The following is a 25,377-nucleotide window of genomic DNA, read 5'->3' as shown; positions in this document are numbered from 1 at the left end:
CAGTCGGCCCTCATCCGTGGCCAGTGCAACACCTTAAAAAAATATTAAAAAAATCTTTGTTATCATCCTATTATTTATTCCACGGTCCGGTAACAGTTGATAGTTTAGATAGATATTTATTAGAACGGTTTGAAATTTTATTCGTTTGTGACAAAATTGTTATCTATTGACGAGTGTACGGTTTTGCTAAAATTTTCTGTGATTCAAAAACACTTAAGACAAGTGATGACTGTGTATTGATAAGGATTTTGAAATCAAAATAACTACACGTGCATTAAGAGGTAGGATATCTTATTTGTCAACATGTTTTTATTACATATCATAATAGAATAATAATAAATAAAAATAAAAACAAAATATTCAGAATGTTAAAAAAATTTAAAGTTTCAGAAAATTTTAAAAAAAGGTTACTGAAAAAAAATTATATTATATATGTACAATTTTCGTCAATTATTTTTAATATATCATCAGATGGTTTTAGAAAGTTTTAAGAAAAGGTTACTGAACAAAAAATATATTATATATGTACAGTTTTCGTTAATTATTTTTAATATATCATTTGCAATAATAAAAATAAACACAGAACTTTATTGCACACTTATCTTATTAAAAATAGCACTATTATTGAATTATATAATAAACTAAAATGCATTGAAATTTATTTATTATTTCAATATATGGTACTGAAAATAATTTACGATACATTAAATAGTCTATATAATAAAATAATCTATATAATACACAATTTTTCATATCAGATTTTCACATTTCGATCGTTTATTGTTAATAATTTCTACATGCATTTGATAATTCTATAAAAATCTATCAAACTAAACTAAAATTATGTGAAAACATGCACTTAAATTTATAGTATATTAACAAGATATTTATTTGAAAGTATTAAATTTGAATTCAATTATTTAAGTATTTTATTTGATATGAGTATCATGATGATTATCATAATTTTAAGTTTTTAATGGTAAATTTAGATTTTTAATTTTTAATACTTATGATCCTTTTTATTTTTATTTATGTTAAATACATTACACTTATGTTATATACATTTATACCTTTTTTCATCTAGGTTATAAATTATTTTTTTTTTCTATATAATGATTTGGTTAATTTATTATTGATTTGTTGCCTAACAAAGTTAAGCGATTGTTAAATTTTGGGCTGCTTAACTAATTTTAGTTTATTTATTTGTTTCACTAGAAAAATAGTAATAATAAAATGAATAACATAAAGGTTTTGGATAATAAAATAATTAATAGAGCCGACCATTGGGTTATCATCTAAAAAGCTACGTAGTTTAGAAAAATCTTCATAGAATCTTATAGGACTTCATAGAATCTTATAGGAATTGCTGTCCAAAAATAATTTATCACAAAATATTTTTTCATATATTATTATTTTCATATCTTGTTGTTTATTTATAATATTATTTTAAAATACTATTTTGTTGATTTTCTCCTATAATTCTGATAAGTTTAGTTTAGTAAAAGATATGTAATTTTATATTTTCTACATGAGTGATATAAATCATGCAATTCTTATTTAGTTCTGTCCAGAATACTTTTTCAAGGCTTGTATTAATATCATTTGAGATTTTGATTTAAAGTTTATCTTCTAATTTATGTAATTTTGAGCTACTTTCTAATTTAATACTCAGTATTAGCGTTGCATAATATTTACTTCAGATCTAATATTAGTATTGCAAATAAAACACTGCACTCGCTAATTAAATTTATGAATTTTGCAGACACAATTTTTGAACCGTTTATTTGAACTATCAGCTCATAGTATCTTCCAAGTTTGCAAAAAAATATAAAAAATAAACGTAAATAAATTTTTGAGTAAAAATTTTGTTGGAGAAGTTTCAAAAAAACAAAAATTATATTTTTATAAAATTAATATAAGTAAAATTAATATATATTAGTAAAAGATATTTTATTTTTAATTTTCTTCATTTTTATAATATCAGTTTGCTAATTTAATTAAATGGAGAGGAAGATCAACAACCAAGTCAATAAATCAATCAGCATCGAGATATTGCACTTTTGATAAGAAAATACTTGGAACTAAAGATTTTGTTGCAGGATATGAAAATATGTATATTATAGTGTTTGATTTTTTATATTAATACATCATAAAAAATTGCAATAAATTTTGTTATAACATCAAATCAAATATGGATTGTACTAAATAATTTTATTCTATCATATTTCTATATACATACATATATATTGAATGAATTATATATTTCTATATTATTATTAAAGAGAGACAATATATTTCATACACCATTTAAAAATATTAAATAGAAATTAATTAAATTATTTCCTAGAATACATTACTGTTTAATGTTACCAAAAGTTTAGATCTATTTGATCTGTTATATTGATAAATGATTTTTTAATTGACTCACAAATTTGCTACTTGCTTTAATCAATAAACTTGACATATTTTCAATAGGTTCTTCTTAGCCCATTGACACATTTAACTGTTTGAACAATTGAAGAGTTGTTGTACTTTGCACTTCTGTAAACTAAAATTTTGAAGTAGATCTACAAAGTAGGGATATATAATGTAGTAGGCAAAGGAAAATGATATGTAATAATTACTATACACATTTGGAAGCAAAATAAACAATCAAATAATTTTTAAATGAAAATTGCTTTGTCAGTATCAAGTTTCAATTACCATTCTACGCTCGAGCAAATTTTCAACCCATCTTTTCCGCGCCTAATTGAATTCGACAATAGGATGCACTCTGCTAAATCTTCGTATTTCAATCAAATCAATTCCAAATAAATCTCTTCAATAAATTCTCATTGTCATTGTCTTTTTTTCTACATAAATCTGTCAAATGACTCACAACAACGGGAAGAATACAGGCATTATACGAGGATTCCTCAAGCATAAAAATAATTTAAAAATCTTCTCTTGTCTCGACTGATCGATCGAAGAAATCGCCCGGCAGCAAATAATAATAATACAGTGTAATGAAGGTCACAGTTGAATGTTCTTTAAATTCGGTCCATTGGTTACAAATCAGTCAAATCGACCGATCATGTTGGCATTGCTCCAGGGTTCGATATTGATATTAGAAAATATTTTATTTGTTTCGAATTTATAAGTGCACCGGTGCCGAAATATAAATTACCTGGGTAAATTGAAGATTTATTGAAATGCTATAAATTATTCTTAGAATAGTGCTGTTTTTGATAATAAATTCAGCGATTTGTAATTGGCACTGGAAATTATGGTAGTTCGTATTCTGTATCCAAAGGGTACTAATAGAAATGTCTCGTTTTGTCTGTGTTCTGAAGAAATTTTTCTACATTGGGTTAGTAGTCAAAAAATGCGTTTAAAAACATTTGTGATAATTATCTGATAGTTCTTCAAATAAAATTATGCGAAATTTGAAACAATAGTGGTTTACTATAAAGTTACTTGAATGCCTCTCACCTCTTGAATTACATTGCTTCAATATTCTTATAATATGATTTAAATAACTATAAAATTATAATAATTATATATGAAAATTTTTTGCAGTGAAATTTATTCAAAAATGACATAATTTCACACAAGCAAAGTAACAAACCATAATATTTAATTGATTTTGAGATAATATAATTTTAATTTGTTTGATGAAGGTATAAACATTTTTGGTTTGTTTGTTTGTTTGAAAAGATTCATTTATTCAATAATATATTACATAAAAAATGTGAGTAATTAGGATTTTGTATATCTATCTTATGATAATAATGCAATTCATTAATAAATAATCATTTGAAACAATATTGATAATACATATTAAATAAATTAAATAAATAATGAAAAAAAACAAAGACCATATTACAATGCTAAGTATTTTTGGTAATTGTGCTTGATATCGATTTTAGTGTGTCGTTTGCAAAATTACATAATTTTTACGTTTTAATTTTTTATTCATTTTTTTATCATGAAACTATACATTTTTTATTTCTAATTATTTTACTATCCTGATTGAATGCCCCAAAGTTTGATGGAATTTGCCAACACACTTCAGTACATTAAAAAAAAAACAGGGCCTCTCAAAATATACTAATTCAAAAATTTTAGTTCAACGTTTAACAAGAAGTCCAAATTCTTAAAATTTTGGAATAATTGTGCCATTATTTTTCACTGTGGTCTTAGAAATGTTATTTACAGCTATTTATACAAAGTTAAATTAAATAAATTTAATAAAAATTAACCACAATAACCAAAAAATTGTCACAGTTTTACTAAAGCTCTAGTATGCACTTGAAAGCTCAAAACTTTCAAACTACATGGAATAAACTTTATTTCTACCTTTTTCAACTTTTAACTTTAAAACTTGGGGTATTTGTACCATTATTTTTACTGTGGTCCTAGAAATGTTATTTACGGTTGCGGATTCAGAGTTTAATTGAATATAATGAATAAAAATTAACCACAATTATAGAAAAAAATTCAATTTTGGTAAAGCTCTAGATTGCACTTAAAAGCTCATCATATTCCGAACTATATGGAATAATTTTATTTCTAACTTTGTTTATAATAGTTACAAAAATCACCCCATTTTGGCCTGACGTTGAGTTCTGAGATACATCTACCATATATGTATACTAGTTGACCCGACAAACGTTGTCCTGTGCCCACGTCTACAATTCATGTTCCAGATTTTTAAATATCCTATCCAATACTTTTTGAAATTCTATTTAATATTTTGCTTTTGATTATGTGATGTATTTTTGATTATAGCATAACGTACGTATAGTATTGGAAAATGCAGGTTTTTAAACAGTATAAGAAATTTAGAAAGAATTATTATAGTATCACGTTGGATTTTTTCCACTCAAAATAATTGTTTCCGTAATAATTAGAAAAGTTCTATTAAAAATATGATAAATCACATAGAGATATGCCAACCATTGGGTTGCCAGCTAAAACGATACGTAGTTTAGGAAAATCTTCACAGGATCTTATAGGACTCTAATATTCTAATTGCTGTCTAAAAATAAATAATCAGATATAAGAATATCAAAAAATATTCTTTTCTCATATATTTATTTTCATATCCTGGTAATTATTTAAAATTAATTTTTTGTATACCTACCATAATATAGAATATCACTTTAAAATATTGTTTGATTGATTTTCTCTTATATTTTTCATATTTTTAATTGAAAAAAGGAGCATTCAGTTAGATATTATTATTTTTTTAACAATTTAGATTATAATTTTTATAATCTCACTCAACATTTAAGTTCAAATTTTAAGTGAGTTGACATTTTGACAATGAATTTTTTTCCAATTTTTCTACATTTTTTCCGTGGTTTCTGTATTTATTCAGTTGAAAACCACTATTATATATGCATTCACATACTCTAAAATGATTTATCAAAATTCGAATAGTCGTTTAGAAACAGTTTAGTGACAACACACATATAGTGAATTTACATATACTATATATATATATATATATATATATATATATATATATATAAATCATAACCATTATGATAGATATGAATTAGTCCGGAACAACTATAACTAGTGACGTCAATCTGGATCTTACATCTTACATCTGACTTAAGTAGTTCGGCACAAATAATTTTCAACATTTTCATTTAATCGCCATCAATTCTGCACTGAGAAAATTCTATTTTCAGATTTCAAAACATGCAGTGTACTAGTTAAGAGTCATTATTGTGGAGTTTTCATTTAAACTTTTCTCCGACGTTTTATCGCTCCAAATCTAGGTTGCGGTGGAGTGACTGTAAACATTGCAATTAGTTGGAAAGCCGGAGGAAAAAGGAAAATTTATCATATTTTAATAATAATGTAACCACTATATCATGTTGGTTTTTATGATATTATCTAATTTCTGAGTGCATTTGGTTTTTTGTTACAAATAAGCAATTCACTGACTGCATTAATCATACAAAGTGGTTTCATCAAATACTAGTCTTCAAATTGTTTAATTTATATATATTATTTCAAAAATATGTTTTTATTTTCTTTTATTCAAATACTTCATAATTATTTGTATAGGATATTAATTAATATTGCTGTAGAATCAGACAAGGGGTGTATTAAATTATTTTAATTTTTTTTTTATAATAATTTTTATAATTAAAGTCATAAAAGGCTGGCCTAATAATTATTGCATGAATAACTTGTTTGTTAGCTTTTATGATAAAATTCGTTTTATCATTTAAGAATTATGTTTACTAATAACATAATTATCAATACATAAACATGATAGATTCAGACTTAGGTACAATATTTCTTTTAAGTTTATTATTAGAGATATGAATAGTTGGTCTAAATCTTGCTTGCTTGCAATCGTTATTGCCCGATACAAGCTAGTTCAGTTTTTAGAATTTTTTAAAAAATATATTTAAACACTTAAGGATGGAAATTGATGATATTATTATTAAACAATGGAAAAATTATATAGGACTCATTTAAGGGTATATAATAATTCCTTCAAGTTTATTTATATAACTGTTCATTACTGTTACTAAATGTTATTTATTCAGCAGTTGTAAGAAATAGAGTAATTAAAAAAAACTTCCGATATATATAATATGTATAAAAAACATCTGATTTTCCTAATAATTATTTAAATTAGTTGATCAGTCAAACCGTGATATTCTTGTTTAAAGAATGACACAATTACCATAAAGACTTTACCAACTCATTTTATGATATCTTAAAAAATTTGTATATTTACTATTTTATTAACTCTGTTTAACTATACTTGAGAAATTGATAAAGATTTGCTGGTTTTAGCAAAGAAAAACCAACTTATCAGAGACAAGTCTACTTAAATATCATCAGATTTAATGCACTAGTGAAATAATATTGTTTTTGTAAAGATTTAGGTTAGGCATTCTGTTGTTTGTAAATATTATTGCTAAATATTGAGCCAAATATAATTATTTGAAAATATGAATATTTTAAATTCCACTGTTTTGCACGTGATATACATAAAAATTTAACGGGTCGGTAAGGAATAAACAATAATTTTTCTTTAATTTTCTTCATTTTGATTAATTTTTTATTTCCATAGTTTTAAGAAAATATATAATAACTTATAGAATATCAAGATTAAATAAATTCAAATGTTCACAAATAATTGTTTCAAAATGAGTTAAATATTACCTTACTTGCTTTATTATCGCCCCAAGCAACATATGACTTTAAGTTTCCAATTAAATGAATATTAGAAAAAATTGTTTTATTTATCAAAAAACATGAAATTTATGTTATTTACGGTTACGGATCTGAAGTTTTAAGGAATAAAATTAATGAAAATTAATCACAATAATAGAAAATTTATCACAGTTTTACCAAAGCTCTAGGTTGCACTTGAAAGCTCAGTTAAATGAATTTTAGGAAAAAAATAGTTTTATTTGTCAAAAATCATGAAATTTGTGTGATTTTGATAATTTTTTTTCATAAATTTCCTGCTTTTTAAATCTCACTAGAATTTTAATATTTTTGGAATTTCATTTAACACTCAAAAATAATATTGTAGTGCTGCGTTTATAAGAGAGATTATTATAGTTCCCTCGGTATAATTTTTATATTTCATACATGTTTATGTGAGTTCTACTTAATTGAGCTTTTATTAAATTCTAACTAAAAATAAGAATTACACAGTTTTTTAAATTTTTTCAAATAAAAATAAAAATATAATAAAATACATGCCGATGAGTTGGTAGATTTCTCGTAATTATTACTTATGTCTTCCAGAAAATTTAAGGTTGATCTGATTGATATATAAAAAAATAGATAAATTCATAGGTTTTGGTTTCTGAATCCAAGTGGGTATATATAGTTATTAAAACTTCACAATATCACAAGGAAATGTCAAGATGAGACAGTTTTGACAGTCGTCATGAATCAGTTTTGTTTGTGGAGGCCAAGGTCGAAAATTCGTGAAACATTTGAGACATTTCGCAATTCTGCGGATAAGTTTTTATTGATCTAAACTATGAATCAATCATATATAAGTACTTCACTTGTCACTTGAAAAAGTCCTAGTAATAATATATTTTTTATATTCATTGTCGAATTTGGTACCATTAGAAGTAGAAATACCATTAGAGCTATAATAGGTTGTGTGATTGTTTCTATAATATAGAGTAATATAGAGTAAGTTTCATTCTGGTTTATCTATAGTTCTATAGGTACTTTAGAAATTATTGTAAATAAAATGATACATATAAATAATTAAAAATATTTTTTTAATTAATATTTATATTCTGAAGTTAATTATGTATATCAATTAATTACAACTAATTTATTGATTGCCGGTGTCTATACCATTTAATATTTTATTTTTTTTATTTTTACAGGTATTCCAGTAAAAATGCATTTAGTGTAATAGTTTTTAATTATTTGTGAAAAATGTGGAAGTGTAATACAATAATCATAATTTTGGCGGTGGTCATATGCACTTGTGAGGCTTGGCGATATGATAGAAGTAAGTGAAATAAAATTTTACAAGTAAATACTAATTAGCAAATTCATAATTAATTATTATTATACAGTATGATAATATACAGTATGATATAAATTTTATATATTATTCAAAAATATATAACCAAATATTAATATTATTATAATGCTACTATTAAGAATTTTAATTTAATAAGTATCCTTATATTATACATGTTATAAAGCGTTCTCTTTATTCTCTAATCCTCTTATAAAAATATACAAATATATGTTACAAAAAAAATTATTTCTATAAATGATTATAATGATTATATTGAATCTTCAATTTTTTCAGAACCAAAGGTTTACGGTGACAAAATACCTTTACGAGGCCTAACTCCTCGTTTTAGAGCTTTACAAAAGAAAATAGTCCTTTATCATAATTTCTTTAGGACGAAAGTTGATCCTCGGCCTGCAAACATGCTTAGGATGGTAAGGATAATACTTTATTTTTTATTGTATAATAGATTTGCTATTTAGGAAATTTCATTTTGAATTTTTTTTACCATGAATTCAAAATGGTTTAGCAAGACATAATATTTGTATTTCTAGTCTAGAATGATTTGTACTTTTCCAAATTTATTTATAGTGTATTTAATATCCAAGTGTATATAACAGTTTTCACTACATTTTAGTAAATTTTATCTAGTTTTTACTAGTGTAAACATATTATAATGTCCGGAATGAAATAAAAAGTTATTTGAAGAAATATAAAAAATGTACTAGATCCCTTGATTATCTGTATATACCAAAGTGTGCATTTCAACTGCAAATTATTCAAAATTTTAATATCCAAGTACATATAACAGTTTTTACCAGATTTTAGTAAATTTTATCTAATGTTTGCTAATGTATAGAATTTGGATTTTAATATCCGAGAAGAAAATTAAAAGTTATTTGAAGAAAAGTAAAAAATTGTGCCAATTTATGTAAAATGGAGCTTTTTCATAAGTTCAAAAAATTTCAATATAACAAGTCAAATAAGACTATGGACATTAAAATTGAAATAACAAACTTTTTAACATATTTTTTTTTTAACTAATTTGTATCATGCTTATTGAAATCCTAATTAAAATTCAATAATTAATTTATCTATTAGTATATTACTTATCCGGTATCTATTAATGTATTACTTAATTTATCAATCATTATAATTAGTCGAATGCAATTAACATTTTCTGGCTTCGTTCCAGTTTCTAAGATTGATTTCAATTTATTTTTTGAAAATCTCTCGATTTGAATCGACCGCCTATTTGTTGTCTGAAGCAAAGGAGTATCGACTCCAGTTAGTTAAATATATAATAAGTCATGTTAATAAAACAGTCACTGTGTACCATTACCATTCTCTTTCTATTTATATATATAATATATATCTGTCAAAAATAAAGAAATAGATAAGCCATAAAGCTTTATTGCACCTTGTAGGTGTTATTTAAAACCCACTCGGTGCGGCATGTACGTACTAATGATGTTTGACAGGTGTTGGAAACCCATAGTAATTGTAATACATGGATAAAAAATAACCTATACATATTTATAGGCACTAGTATTTTTAATTTCAATAAAAATGGTAGTATGTCTGTTTGTGTGTGTAACAATAAATGCAATAGGCGTTAAAATTTGGTAAGTTCTTAGGTTCAACCCCGGACAGGTTTACTCATATTTTTATTGAAACCAAGTAGTAAGAGTTGGCCATCCCGGAGATTTCTTTTGGTTCAAATTTTTATGAGTATATCAAAATACACAAAATCCTAAATTTTCATCCTCTTACCACAAATCCCTATTTTTTAAAAATTATTATAGAAATTATATATCATTTTTTATCTCGATTTTTGTCAGCGAACGTTTTTGGCTGAGTTGTAATTGAAATTTTTTGAGCTTGTGAAAAAGCTCCATTTTACATAAAAAAAATAATTTTATCAAGGTCGAACTCTCACTTTTTTTGATATATTGGATCAATTTTCTTTTTTTTTTTAAATGCGTGTTTGGAAAATACATGCTGCAACTTTCAATTTGTACAGAATAATAATCGTAATTGAAAATGGTTAATGTACAATACTAATAAAAAAACTCAATTTTAACTATCCGACCATTTCAATCCCAGCATTTTTGATTCCAAATATCATATTGATTATTTTTCATTCAAAATTGAATTTTTTGGAAATGTAAAAAAAAATAGCTTAGCATCAATATATATATATATATATATATATATATATATATATATATTTATATTCGTCGCTCATTTCGTTACGGTACGGGAAGTACCAGGAATTTGCCTTAAGGCACGATGCCATACACCACTAGTTTCAAATTTATATAATCTCCAAATATAATAAATAAAATTTTATTACAGTATTAAAGTAGTCACGTTGCTATAACTTTATAAAATATTTTCTCTACTTTGATGTGGATAATTATATACTTTAATAAAAAAGAGTAACGTGCAATTTGTGGTAAATTCTCCTCTCACCAGTCATTCGAACTACCTAAAATATTGACTCTAGCTCACAAGCCAAACAATTCAATTTATTTTAATTTGACTTCATTACCTACTTACGAATTATCTAAACAAACTGTTACAAGTAGAAAAAACCATTGCGCCATAAAATGCGCCATTAAGCAACAAAACTGCAATGTAACAATTTGTCCAAAGATTTGGATAAAAGCCAAAATGTATTGAATTTGCTAATTTTGAAATGCACGTATACTACAAATAAATAAAACAGACGTATAACATATGTGCTACACGTGCTCCAGAATGTAATTTCGATCGGATCACAATCAAATCCTTTGATGAGACCCAGAGATAGAAAACTAATAGTAAAGGAAGTTTACTATATAAAATAAAACAAAGGAAATATACAGACTCACAGTAAAATAATTTGAAAAATAAATTATTACTTCAAATTTTCTCAAAACCCTAAAATTTGGGTATTCAATAAGGCGACACTACATACACCTAGTAGACTACTGCAAAATATTTTTTTAATTTTATTTATTTAAGATAAATTAAAATTTAAGATTGATTAAAAATCCTAACATATAATTATCGTACTTAAATTTTATTCTTACATTTAGAAAATATAAATTGTCAATATCAAAAATTATTATGGTAAATCAATATCCATGCAGTAATAGCAATTAGTTGTAGTTGTAATAAAAATGTATATAATTTAGTTAATGTATTTAATACATATTCTACGTGATTTTATTGTTTTTTCTCTACTAATAAATCTTATTTATCCTTCTCATTTATTTATCTATCAGAATTTTATAGATCAGGGAAGGAAATAATAAAATAAATAGTAAATGTGTCTTCTTGAAACAACACTCAAAATTATGTAGATTAAGTAATCAAAAAGTTTATTTGACAAGATCTAATAAAATTTGCTAATGTTATTTATATTTGTATTTCAATGCCAGACCTATAATTAAATATATAGTTAAAAATAAACATTTGCTTTAATACTATAGTGGCTTAGTGCAATCATGCTATAAATCTATTTTATTTAAAATTGAGTTAATTATAGATGGAGTGATGTAAATGTAATTATAAATAGTAACATGAAATTTAACTATTTATATTGAAATAAAAAAAGAACTAGTGGGGTGTATAGCATCGTGCCTTAAGGCAAATTGCTGGAACTTCCCGTACCGTAACGGAATGTTTGAGGAATACTGAATGTTTTCAAATAGATTATTGTAACGTTGTATATTATTTATAAGAATTATATAAACTTGTTTAAAGTATATTAGAACTTTAGTCAGAATTAAAATGAAAATCTGAATTTTCGATATACAAAAAAAACTAAAAAAAAGAAAATGATACATTTTTTTTCCAAAATCAATTATTTTGTTAAAACAAGCTGAAAGTTCTTTGAATCATTTAAATTGGACGCTTAGTTCTTTCAAAAACTGCCATTTTTTGCACATTTAGCTCTGTATCTTCGAAATGGCTGGGCCTGCCATTGCCAAAAATTAATAATCACTTCTCTCAATCATTACTAATTGAATGGTTTTTAGATCATTCAAATCGAATGCTCCGTTCACTCAAAAGCTCGATTTATATTTTCTGCACTCTTTGCTACGTATCTCTATAACGGCTGGACCTGCCTTTGCCAAAAACTAATCAGCACATTTCCCTATCAATGAGAATCGAATGTTTTTTGAACCATTCAAATCAGTTGATCCGTGGGCCCGAAAACGCTTTGCCTTAAGGCACGATGCCATACATCCCACTAGTTTATTTAATTTTTCATAAATTTAATAAAATATCAAATACTATTGTATTTCTATAAAAATATTCTTTATTTTATTATACAGACATGGCACAAAGGAGCAGCTCGAGCAGCCCAAAGATGGGCAGATAGATGTCTACTTTTAACCCACGATGACGCAATGGGTCGCTGGGACGAAGATTTTGGAAGTTGCGGCCAAAATATATTTGTTTCTTCACAACAAGTACCATGGTAAGTGTAATATAATCGAATTTTACATCTGTATTGAAAAAATAGAAGTTGTTACAAACTTGCGCAAATTTCTTATAAAAATTACAAAATTTGTCGTCACTAGTGTTTGCGTATGAATAGGCTAGAGAGAACATGATAGTCATTTGTTTTAGGGCAGGTTTATATTTATAGTAGCGAGTTTTATAAAAAATGCAATTCACAAATATCGCATATATTAAATATATTTTCTATAAATAATTTTTTATCATCTTTTGCACATAAAATTACGATTCATCCCATCTCGTACCTATAATTGACATCTTATCTTGGCTTGCTGACCGAGCAAGTCGCAGTTTCAATTGTTTACTTGAGTAAAGTCAACGACATCTTCGACAACAACAATGGTCAATTCTTGAGAATCGAGATGAACTTGTTCAGCATCTCTTGATGATCGTTTAAAGGATGAAATTATAATAATGTATATGTATGCGGAAATTTGTTTTTATTGTATCATTGTTGGATGAAGTAAATTGTTGAGCAAATTATTATTTGGTCGAATTTCTAAAAAAATTTTGATTGTTTTGGTTTGATCAGCTAAATTATATACATTTTTGTAACAACTACAATTAATGTATTGCCGCATGATTATTAATTTACCATATTTTATTGACAATTTATATTTTTTAAATATAAAAATAAAATTTAAGTTTGATATATCAAAAATATATACTACAGTTGTCTACTTAGTTGCTAGTATGTAGTGTCGCCTTATTGAATACCTAGATTTTGGCATATTTAGAATATTTAAAGTAACAATTTATTATTCAAAAACTTTTACTGTGAATCTATATATTTCCTTTGTTTTATTCTATATAGTAAACTTCCTTTACTCCTTCTTTTCTATCTCTGGGCCTCATCAAAGGAAATTTGTTTTTATTGTATTATTGCTGGATGTGTGAGACGAAGTAGATTGTTAAACAAAATTTATCATTTGGTCAAATTTCTAAAAAATGATGATTATTTTGGTTATTTTTCTTAGTTTTTATTTGATATATCATTAAGTCTTCAATTTTGATTCAAATATTTTTTATCCTTTTATACTCATTATGAAATTTTAAGGATATGTTTAGGTTGGCTCTCGGTTATTTATTATATATATTTAAATTTGATAGATATTTTTAACATTCCTTAGGGTCACGGCTTGAAGGTTTCTGAACATTTTGGCATACCTCAGAAAAAATGCATATGTGTGTGTGTAGATGTGTGTATGTATGTATACAAATTTTAGTCCACTATTTTGGGCGCAAGGCTCAACCGATTTGAATGGTTCAAAAAACATTCGATTCCTTTTGATGGGAAGATGTGCTGATTAGTTTTTGGCAAAGGCAGGTCCAGCCGTTACGGAGATACAGAGCAAAGGGTGCAAAAAATAGAAATCGAGTTTTTGAGAGAACAGAGCATTCAATTTGAATGATCTAAGGAATATTCAATTTGTAATGATTGGGAGAAGAGTCGATTAGTTTTTGGCAATGGTAGGGCTAGCCGTTTCGGAGATACAAAGCTAAATGCGCAAAAAATGGCAGTTTTTGAGAGAACTAAGCATTCGATTTGAATGATTTAAAAAACTTTCTGCGATTGCTTTTGGATAAAAAATTTTTTATCTTTTATTCTTAAATTTTTTAATTTTCAAAACATATTTGTTTTACTAAATTTTGTTAGCCTTAAGTATTTGTCTTAAAGCACGATGCCATACACTACTTGTTTATTTTATTTTATTATTGATGGTTTCGCATAGATAAGTTTTATTCCACGCTTCAAATATCAAAATCTTCCGATTCAGATCAATAAAAGCCAATTGAAACAAATAATTCATTTTGACAAGATCAAAACTGCAGATATCACCTACTCCGACTTGAAAATTGCAATAAATAACAGTTAATTAATTATCGAGTTAGTTCTAATTACTACAGAACGATTGAACTAAACCGCTTGTGTGGTACAAAAGTGCGTTATATAATCTGTAACTAACATTATTAATTACTCGGGCTCATCTTGTGGCTTGGAACGTATCTTTTGCCATTATTCAATAAGATATTTCATATTTCTCCATTGACCTCTGTATAATATCGCAATCACTTAAACGATGCACCGACGGAATAGTCTGAGAGCTGGGGTAAAATTATTAAATTGAAATTAAAAACAGTAGAGAAGACTTGGTACATTTGTGCCAGGGTACGGTATTAACAGTCATCATAACAGCTGAACTATACTGATTTTGAGAAAGAGTTTGAGGGGTGAAAGATGAAGTATGTTTGTTTGAGCAAGTTTTCCTATGTTAACTTGATCTGTAGATCGCATTACTTTTAAGAAGCCAAAAGTAAGGTGCTGAATTATGAATAGTCTTCAAAACGTCAGCCCTATTTTCTTGCTCTTTTATAATATTTTATTTTCATATTACCACTGGCTCTTTTTCTAAGTTTTGAATCGCCATCAATCATAATGCACAGATGATGGGCCTGATTGCGAGTCTGTTCCATTTCTCATTCGATCCAATACTTGCAAATGAAGGCAATTGATCTATTCTATATATCACATGTGCTACTTCTGGCAGATTGCTACAATTGTAGATTCTTTAATTTCATAACCATATAGTATATAGTTCTTAAAAAGTAGCATCGGTATCTATGTCACTTCAATTCGTCTATTAATTTTTACTTCAGATATAATACAAAAATAGGTTAGGGCAGAGGATGATGAATATCATGCTGAATATCTTTGGAAAAAAGTTGGAGTAGACACAAAAACTGTTTCATTTCGATAGATATTTTGGAAAACAACTACCATAATAATTGTTTGGGTTAAAGTTGAAAAACGTCTTTCGGTTTCGCGCAACTTTCAGATCACATTCCAATTTTTTTAGTTTTCTACCAAATAGTTATAAGTTTTTTATGACAATACCCATAAATCTCAATTCTATAACGTTGTCAAGAAAAACAATATCAATTTGTAAGGACTTTCAATTAAAAATAACATTTGGTCTGTGACTTGAAAGTTAGACAATTCATTTGTACCAAAATAATTATGTAAATAGAGTATTTTATTTCTCATTTGCATATACAGGATTTTATTATTTTTAATTTCTTATACTTTTAATTAAGGAAGATAATTTTTGGAGAAAAGGAGTAAATTTTGAATTTTGCATAAAAAAGATATAAAAACTGGAATAGACACAAAATCTGTTACCATTTTACGTTACTTTCAGAATGCATTCCAAAATGTTTAGTTTTTTACCAATTTTTTTTGTGAGATGACCCATAAATCTCAAGTCAAGAAAAACAATATCATTATTTAGAACCTTTGCTGAGGTTTGTTAACCTAAAATTACATTTTCATACACAGAAGTGCAAAAATATAGGCATCTGTGACTTGAAAGTCTCACAATTTATTTGTACCAAAAAATTGGTTTAAACAAAATATTTTATTTCTCATTTGCATATACAGGCTTTTATTATTTTTAATTTCCAATATTTTTAAATAAGGCTTAAAGTTACATATTGTTTTAATTTTTCTCATTTTGTTTGGAATTAAAACCAAAATTCAGTTCCTGGAGATCTAAGTTAAATGTTCAAAACATCTAATTTAATTTATAGTTAAAAATCTTTGACTTCTTATTTGACACGATTTTTTAAACAATTATTTTAAGGAAGAACTTCATTAGGCATATGTTATTAAAGATTGCAATATATCCAGATTGTACTTGCATTTAATTTTATTTCATTATTACGATGTGTGAATATATCGAGCATTCCTTGCATTCCATTAGAAAATATTAAGAGAATTTATCTGCATTTTGCCTTGAAAAAAAAAAACTATGATACAAGGACATATTTAAGTATGATATTAGTTTTAGATTAATCATCGTGCAACTAATAAGTTTAATCAAAAAATCATAATTAATAATTAAAATATTGATTTGGCAGTAGGAAAAATTAGTTGATGTACAAAATGTAAATTGTAGATAATTATTGTAATAAACTTTCAATCATTATTATTACATATCTGGATAAAAATAATGGAAAATATTTATGATAATAATTTCATGATGTTTATTGAATACCTGTGTAACTTGTATTTTATTACACGTACTATTTTATGAAGCTTGGAGACTATTTAAAGACAATTTTATATAATTTATTTAATTTTTTTCTAAACTTAATACATCATTGGAAACAAAAACTTAAGTCATAAACCAGGTTTGACATGAACATATTATATAACAAAACATCATTAATCTACATGTAACTGCTGTCTCTTCAAACTTTAAAAACGATTCATCAACTGGACAGATGTAAGAATTCTTTTGAAGTTGCTCGATTTCCAGGTTAAACAAACTTATAAGTTGATAATTTTTTAAATTATTATCAAGTCACAATTCAGAAACAAATAATATATTAAAAAAAATCGAATACAATCGAACAGATAATAATTTGAGTTTTGTAAAACCATCTTGCACTTGTCTTGCTTTTGTCCCTGGTTCAGTTCTATTGATTTTACTACTGGAATCTCTGTTATTCCTTTTACTTGTACTAATTTTTTATTATTATTAAAATACATTATTTAAGGAACTTCTGGTCAATATTTATTCCAATTTCCATCAGTGTTCCAGATTTGCATACCACTTATAACTTAAAAAGTACCTACATTCTTCAATGACTATCTCATAAGTCTCATAAGAAATATGCTAAGTGGACACTTGTTATCCCACAATATGTAAATTAATCACTACTGAGAGACCAGATGTCTTTTGTATATTAATTTTATTTATGCACTACTATTATCATATCAACATAACTAGTTTTAGATTAATTAATTACCGATTATTCTAAATAAAAACTGCCAATATTAATAATGGAGAGATGTGGGGTGATAAGATTGATAATTGATTTATTTGAATTATTGCTTTTTAATATACATAAACACAAACACACATGATATTTATAATTACAATATTTAAATTGGTATGATACTAATATTTATGTAATATGATTTTCATAAATACAGAGCTTTTAGCCAATCATATGATTCTTATTAGAATCCTAAAAATAATTACGTTCTCATTAGACTCTTTCAACTAATTCCGTATTGCATAAATATATTATATTATACGTTTTAACATGTATAATTTGAATTTATTTATTTAAATTAATTTATATTTATTTATTTATTGGCTATTTAAATATATAATTTATTTCACTTTTATTAAGTTTATTTCTTTAAGTAGTTTATTCCAATTTTACACCTTCAACTCGGTACATGAATTATATATTTTAAAGTTAACATACCTTTTTATAAAATATTTTCTCTCGAATTAAATTTACTAATAACCATAACATTATATTTCTCGTGTTCTCGTTTAAAATAGCAACTGAATATATTGCAATTTTAATTAATCCAACTATTGCAATGACCTAATATAAATGTTGCTTGAATTATTACTTTCAAATGGAGTAAATGTTTTTTGGTGCCTCAGGGTACATTTATATTAAATCATAAATTATAATAATAATGTGATTGTTGATATATAAATTCTGCATTGAATAACAATCGATTCTAACTAGAATTGAACAGGATTGTTTTCTATATTATCATCATTCAGATAATTATTTATTTTTTGTTGAAAGACGTAGAAAAATATATAACTGTAGAATAAAGACATAAATGTTATTTATAGCTCAATTTAATACTTGTTTGATAATTTAAAATAGTCGTGGGTTAATTTATTCTCTAGTATATAAGTCTGTCAGCATAATATTCATATAAATAAATGTTCAAATAGTTTTGATCATAGCTAAACAGTTAAAAAAAATGAGTTGATTATTTTGATCCAATTAGGAGATAAAAATGTCTAATAAATTTATGATACAAATTTGAATTCAAATACTACTTATTTAAAAAATATCACTTATTGATTTCTTCGATATTTTTCAAGAATAATACATAATAATTTATTGTTTATGATTGCTATTCATATACCAATAAATTTTATTTTAAATTATAATATTTATATTGAATATTTTTTCATATTATACCAGATACGATTTTATAAGATAAGTAGAAAATAACATACTTATAAAATTACTTTTAGATCAAAATAATATAAAATTTTTATATTACTAGTTCAAAATTGATCAATCCCCAATTTTCTGATAGTATATTTGTATAAAAAGTTGTATTTGTAATAATTTCATAGGGTATCACCCCTTGTTCAAAAAAAAAATTAATCTTATTATATACCTGTTGCATTACATACATACAAAAAGTGCATATTACATAATAAAAAAATTCCTGTAATATCTTTTAATAAGCAAATAATAATTTTTCATTAATATCGATATTCTTATATTTTTTGACCAATTTGCAATTTTTTAAGAATTTCAGCCATGCTTCTATCGATACATTTTGAAACTATTCAAGAAAAATATTTTTTTAATTAATTAATTTTGATTGATTTTGATTTTTGATTAATTGATTATTTTTCTGCAGGTTCTTTGCAATGAAAACATGGTTCTTGGAAAAAAATAATTTTACCTATGGTTCCTCGGGAAATAAATTAGAAGTCATAGGACATTACACACAACTCGTATGGGATTCTACTCACAAAGTGGGTTGTGGATTTGCAAAATGTTTTAGAGGAGGACCAAAAGACAAACCTTACTATAATTACGTTTGCAACTACTGTCCAATGTAAATATCAAAAAAAAAAAAAAACAATATAATAACATTTAAACAATAATACGTTTTATAATTTTCAATTATTATTTTTTTAGTGGGAATGCCAAAGATCGTTTAGAACGACCCTACAAACGTGGTGAATTTTGTGCATCTTGTCCAGGCCAGTGTCGTGTCAAAAAACTCTGCACAAATAGTTGCCCATATGCAGATTTATGGATAAACTGCCGAGAATTGCATGCTACTTGGGCAAATTGGCTTTGTAATACGGAAACACCTCAGGGTAGGGACCGAAGGCACAACTGTAGGGCGACTTGCACATGCAAGGGAAAAATTTATTGATGGAATTAAAATATTGAGGTTGAATGATTTATGCTGGTTGAATGATTGTTATTAAAGGTAATAAAAAATTGCCTGCAAGAGTTAAAGAAGTGATTCGCAAAAAATGCGAGCAAATAAAATATGAAACATTAAATGGATTGTGTGAGGATTTGGGCAGCATTTGGTAGTATGAATACAAAAATCAAATTTGATATTACAACACAAGTATTTGTTGAAACATTAAATCCTGATTATTAGTTTTTTTCAAAATTTTCATCTGACGATTATAAATTATTTTCTATTTTAATTTATCATGATTGTTGCTTATATTTATGGTTTTATTAGAGGACTATTCATAATTTTAAAGTCATCAATAAATGTTCATAATTATAATTTATTGGCCACAAACTAAATAAATGTGTCATTTTTGTGTAATTTTAAATTTTATTTGTACAACTTATTATTTAGTTTACTTATGCTTTTTGTATTTTTTATATCAATTTTAATTTAATTTGACCAAAAATTGAATTAAACAACTAAATAATATTTTTTTTGCAAACTTTCAATTTCTTTGTTAATAATTCGGATCTCAATTGCTTAGTTATATAAATTTTGAATTTAATTCGTAAATTGATTATTACCATGATTTTTTATAATTTTGTTTTAGTATTAAGCCATGACAGAGATTTTAAAAATCGTGCCATTAAGTTCGATAAAATATTATGTTTACACTTTTAAGAACAGTTATTGTAATAAATAATATATTATAGTATTTAATAGTTATTAATAATATCATCATATAGAAAAATGATTTTGAGCACCAGCCATAGTATTAATATAATAATTATGTTACTTCTGTAGTTGTTTAGAAGATAGAAAAAATCAAACAAAGCAGTTTCATTTGATTTGAACTGATAATATATTTATGTAATTGAATTTAATTTTAATAAATATAAGAATTTAATGTTTTTTTTAATTTTTTATACAAAATTTATATAAGATGTACCAAATTTTTAGACATCCTGGCAGACCCTTAACAAATTCTTAGAAACTATGTATTTTTGAAGTATTTATTGCTCTTTTTATTAAATCAATTAATGTAAATACATTGAATTCAATGAAATAGCTATAAATTGCATATAAATTCAAATTATTTCTCTGAATTACTTTTAATTAATTTAAATAATAACAAATTATTTTTGGCTCTCATGTATATAATGCATAAAATTAATTATATTCGATTTGCCTAATTTTGTTTTTAGAAATCGTTTATTATTAAGACTATATTTGTCGAAGTGTTGAGTAACCTAAGTAACAGAAAATCTATTTAAATGTTAACAAAATACATGAAATAATATAAAAAAGCAATGCTAAAAAAATAAATAAAATATTTTCGAATATAATATGTTGTAAGACATAAAGAATTTGTTCAGCAGTACCATCTATAAATAGTTTTCGGCAGTTATTTGTTTAAAATATCTTATTTATTATTACCTACAGATGACTGTAGTGTTCTTAATTTAAAAACTCATTCTTCAGAATATTGAAGAAAAAATATTTCCTAGGAGTTCAGGAGTGTTGAAGGTCTTTTGGGAGTTGATGGTGTACCTTGATATTATCCTGTTGTAATGTAGGTATATAATAAAATAAAGCTACAAAAATCAATTTTGAATAAAAATCCGAATATATAATTCTTTCAATTTAGACGAAAATTTCTGTATATATAAAAAAATAAATTAAAAAATATTTTATAAAGGTTTGTCTTTGAATTAGAAAAAGCGGTATATAATACTTAAAACCAATATTTTCATGATAAAAACCGGCGATATTATTTATAATGCTATACCGTTTTTTTTTAATTTTCTGTATTAGCATGTTCAATTACGTTGCAATTTTACCAGTGCTTTTTATTTGGAATTTTGTAATGATCAACTGTTAAATATTCTGATAATTGCCAACTGACTTCCACAGTGCCTTTATTATTAATTTTATACAAAAAAATTTTTTCTGAAGGGTAAGAGAAGAAATAATTATAAATTCTAGTAAATCATAATTTAAATTATATTGTTTAATCCCAGCCTTTAAGGAAAAATATAAAATATTTTTACTTGACCGTTTGATGGCTCACTAAACAGGTACTTACTATTTTGGCTTTTGCAACTATTCTGTGTGGAATAGGAACAAATCAACCACATATTATAATTATATAATAAAAGTATGTATTTACTGTTTAATTTATCAAAAATTAAGGATATGTAAAGCACATGTGACAACAATACTTAGATATTGCAACTATATAGTAAAAAACGAGGAACATTATTCGGTAACTTACGGATCATTCTTAATATAAAATTTCCTCTTGCACAAAATGTTGAGTATAGCTAAATTAGTTCTATTTGGTTCAAATTATTTATTAATCATCGATATTATATATTGTACTATATTATCAATAGCTATTGTTTATGTCTAATCAATAGTCCATGGCCTATCTATTCTATCTATTATAGAGGCGAAATATGCCTCCATCCGCGCCTGTAAAGAGCATTATTGTTCGCAAGTAGCATCCTGTTATTCAAAATACATATTTTAAATGACAAAGCATCATTCATGCGAATAATGGATGTCTATTCGATTTTATAATCATAGATTTATTCGGAAGAGCACCAGGTCACACGATTCTCTGAACTATTAAATGGCAAAATGAGGTCGCAACATACTGTTGAACATCATCTAAAAACATCGGTTCAGGTTCTTGTTATGCTAATTGTTTTGTTGGGACACGGGGTGAAGCTAAGGCTTTTTTGGGATGAGATTTTAGTAGAAATTGATATATACTTTGATTATCAATTTATTTAGAATCATTGTTATGCTTGAATTTTATTATATTCTACGAAGCCTTAGAAAACTACATATCGAACATACCTTTATAATTATTTATAATGAAATCAGTATTTATTACTATTTACGTGGTAGTTTTTGTTAGACGTGTTCAAAAGTGATGTAACAATTTATTGTGAAATTTGGAACCTAGATATTTACTCTGAATTCATCAATAACAAATGTGATTCAATTAAAATTTAGAACTAGATATTAATTTCCGAAATACTTGATGTATAATCTTACAAAGAGTTGTCAGTGTCAGGATCACAATTGAATATAGTCTCCATTTAGATATTCCTTGAAATCTATACTATAAATATTTTATTAGTATTAGAAACATTTTATTAGAATCTTATAATAATATAAATAATTCTTAGAGATATTAATGGAACCTATTATATATACATTTCTGATTATGTAATCTTATAACATCGATTTATTTTATTAATTTCTTGCAGTTTGAAATCAATTTATAGTATTCAAAGAGTATATGATAATTTTATAATTGTTTTCTGAAGTATCTAATGAGCAGCTTTTTGGTACAGTATTAATGTTACAATGAGAAAAAAGTACTAACTATATCTGAAATATCTTATTGGATATATTTTGTGAAATCATGACCACTTTGTAATAAACAAAAGCAATAAATCTACTATACATTATTCATTAAAATAAGCGTAAGAAGTTATTTTATTTTTTTGGCAGTTTTTGGTTATTAATTTATTTGTAATACCTATTAAAAAAGTGTTTTAATTTTTAATAGGTGCTTTTACAATTGTGATTATCTTCAATATGTTATTGAAAGTTGTTTGTGAAGTCATATATAATTTTTTTGTTTTTTTTTATTAACTACATTCTGTCTTTACATAATAAAAAATATGACATTGAGAAATTTTGAACATTTAATATCTATTCTAAACGAATACTCAGTAGTAAACCTTTTCAACTTTGATAAATAAATGAAATTGAATTACTGTCAAATGAAGTGAACATTACTTAAATTATAGATAAATTGTGAAATCATATGATATTTGTTACTTAATGAAGTGATTTTTTATAATGAGGATATCTTGAAAATTTGATTTTAAACACAGTACAACATTGTTTAAATTATATAAATTATTATATATTTCAAATAATAACTTTTTACAAAATTCAATTAAAAAAAAATTAGTGGTGGTATATAGATTTTATTGTTTCTTTGATTTTCGTTATTTTTGTTTGTCTTTTATAAATATAGTTAAAGACAAAACTAGCCATTTAACTACATAAATGAAACTATTATACTAAACTGAAAAGTTGATTTATTTTTATCAATTTATGGCAGTTATAATTCATCCTTTATTCATAAAATTCAATTTTTTTATACGTGTAATACGTTGCTTTCGAGTGATACAAAACCTTGCAAAATATTGCTAATTATATCAAGAAAGTCAAATTTCTTCAAAAATTTCAAAATTCACAAAAATCTAATTTTTCCAGAGCATTCAAAAAATCTTTAAGGTTTTTTAGAAAGATGATTTTCGGTACGGAAAATTCCAGCAATTTGCCTTAAACCACGATGCCATGCACCACTAGTTATCATTACATACATTTTATTTCAGTTTATAATTTCGTTCGTGCAAGTGTGAAAGGTGTCCCTTACAAAAATGAGCGAAAAGAGTAGGATAGGTTGTTTCCGGCCCTCGGATAAAACACGTTGTAGCCGACATCCGGCGTCGGTTCATGCAGCGTGACCAACACACAAGAGAGCACCAGATCACTACACAAAAACACGAACAACAGGTAGCACAAAGAATATTATGTACATATTTACAACTAGTTTTACATGGCGGAGAAGAGAGGACGGAGGATTAATTTACTATGTACTCGGTACTATGTAGAAAATACGTGCGATTTTGCGACATCACTATAAACGCATTGTTAATAAGGACAGGTATAAAGACGCTAATGGTCGTTAATGCAGATTTAATTGTCCTGAAATAAAATGCATATGAGGTGTTAATCATATTGTTCTTGAGCTAATTGCATTAAATGTTAGATGTGTAGAATTTTTAGGTATCGTGACGAGTTAAAAGGTCTTTACTTTGAGGGTGATGTTGCTAGGTAGTGTATATATATATATATATATATATATATATATATATATATATATATATGAAGCATTGGCAGCCCACTCGTCGAATTAAAAGAAGGCTAATATAAAAAAAAACTTTATTATATTAAACGTTTCGACACTTGATGTGTGTCATCATTTAGTAACTAAACCAGGAAATCTTAATTGATTGCTCTAACGGTGTTGGACGAAAACAAAATTTATAGGTATATTACTCATCGATTATGTTATTCAAATTGGGGCATTATGTGCTCTTAATTTTTTTCATGTTCTTTTGGACAATTTTAGTGTTTTTAATAAATTTCATGTTTTTGTGTTTTTTCTTTTGATTACTGAATGATGACACACATCAAGTGTCGA

General features: G+C 25.4%; 1 protein-coding gene and 1 long non-coding RNA gene across 2 annotated transcripts; both read left to right on the top strand.

Annotated features, from left to right (window-relative positions):
* LOC113372217 (cysteine-rich secretory protein 2-like) lies at positions 1-20,286 on the top strand. Its single transcript, XM_026612540.1, has 6 exons — positions 1-281; positions 8,379-8,506; positions 8,816-8,952; positions 12,847-12,992; positions 19,515-19,715; positions 19,799-20,286. Exons 2-6 carry the CDS (start codon positions 8,431-8,433, stop codon positions 20,040-20,042), a joined length of 804 nt encoding a protein of 267 aa, XP_026468325.1. The 5' UTR covers positions 1-281; positions 8,379-8,430; the 3' UTR covers positions 20,043-20,286.
* A 1,332-nt stretch (positions 20,287-21,618) lies between these two features.
* Positions 21,619-24,608, top strand: LOC113372208. The gene is made up of 2 exons (XR_003366744.1): positions 21,619-21,651; positions 24,506-24,608. It is a non-coding gene; the product is annotated as an uncharacterized LOC113372208 (long non-coding RNA).
* The last annotated feature ends 769 nt before the right edge of the window (positions 24,609-25,377 follow it).

Source organism: Ctenocephalides felis, unplaced genomic scaffold (assembly GCF_003426905.1).
Source record: "Ctenocephalides felis isolate EL2017-DRISC unplaced genomic scaffold, ASM342690v1 CF-g0.4_SCAFFOLD_01604, whole genome shotgun sequence".
NCBI classification, from domain to species: domain Eukaryota; kingdom Metazoa; phylum Arthropoda; class Insecta; order Siphonaptera; family Pulicidae; genus Ctenocephalides; species Ctenocephalides felis.
Note: the sequence above shows the minus strand (reverse complement) of the source record. Positions and strands in the feature narration are given on the sequence as shown.